We start from the raw sequence: 1000 nt of genomic DNA, 5'->3' as shown, positions 1-1000 counted from the left end.
TGTGAACACATTTACCAATATATATATTAAGAACAATATCATAAGTAAATATTTGACATGATGCAATATTGAAACAAAAGACCCACCGAGGGAACAAAAATTGGTGGTGAATTTTCTGGCTCAACAGCTATTCCTTTTCCCTTACTTGATTGTTCCTGTATGAAAAATATTAACACGGGAGAAACATCATTTATTGTTGTTGACCTTATACTGTGATAAACTTATTTAGTTATTACCTTCAACCCAAGGGTGGCTATCAATGATTGAATATGATGGAGTTCTTCACTCATATCCAATACAGATGATTGGCGTAATTGTGAACGGAACTTAAATCTGACAGCCCAAGTTTTCGATAGGATTTCATCAACACACGTTGGAAATACCTTAATATCATCCCCATCCTAGACAGGTGAAATAAATGGTATCAATGACAAATCACAGAATCATTATTTAATCTGTGGTTCTATTGTGTAGAACATACCGCTATCAACTCATCTCGACATTCTCCAGCAGTCTTACCAAACAGCTTGATACATGTTGCATCCCAGAGAAGGAAGTTTCCTTTGTCCCCATTATGCTCCATCCTAACATTTAATTTATACCTTGACATCCATAGAAATTTCAGGGAAATTTGCTAAAACAGCAAAGCGTGTAAATAAATAATCAGTACAAAAAATGATCATGGCTAACCGTGGAACTGTATCGATCACACTGGTATGGCAAGAACGGAAAGCTGAGCCACCTTTTGATGGATCAAATGTGGTTGTACAGTTAGGACAACTGTCATAACTCCATGGAGCATCAATAATGATTTCGTCAACTGTTCCAACAGTTAAGCAGTAACAATCCTGTAACATGGTGAATAATAGATGAGGAAACAAACATGTGGTAAAGGCCATATTAACGAAAGCATTGTTCAACTATTAACCTGTCTGAGATTGTTGATTTCACCTATACTGACCACTTGAGCATTCTGCAGAAATTTTTCCACCATATTACT

At 36.1% G+C, this 1000-nt stretch overlaps 1 protein-coding gene across 1 annotated transcript; it reads right to left on the bottom strand.

Moving 5' to 3' along the window:
* Positions 1-487: 487 nt before the first annotated feature.
* Positions 488-1000, bottom strand: LOC114379565. The gene is made up of 2 exons (XM_028338243.1): positions 929-1000; positions 488-848 (listed from the first exon to the last, which is right to left on the bottom strand). The coding sequence occupies exons 1-2, from the start codon at positions 992-994 to the stop codon at positions 597-599; spliced, it is 318 nt and encodes a 105-aa protein (XP_028194044.1). The 5' UTR covers positions 995-1000; the 3' UTR covers positions 488-596.

Source organism: Glycine soja, chromosome 12, assembly GCF_004193775.1.
Source record: "Glycine soja cultivar W05 chromosome 12, ASM419377v2, whole genome shotgun sequence".
NCBI lineage: Eukaryota > Viridiplantae > Streptophyta > Magnoliopsida > Fabales > Fabaceae > Glycine > Glycine soja.
Note: the sequence above shows the minus strand (reverse complement) of the source record. Positions and strands in the feature narration are given on the sequence as shown.

Excerpts from the sequence above, each read along its gene's own strand:
- LOC114379565 (XM_028338243.1), bottom strand. The coding sequence starts at position 994 with ATGGTGGAAAAATTTCTGCAGAATGCTCAAGTGGTCAGTATAGGTGAA. Across the intron at positions 849-928 it reads AAATCAACAATCTCAGACAG|GATTGTTACTGCTTAACTGT; the intron begins GTTAATAGTTGA and ends ACCATGTTACAG.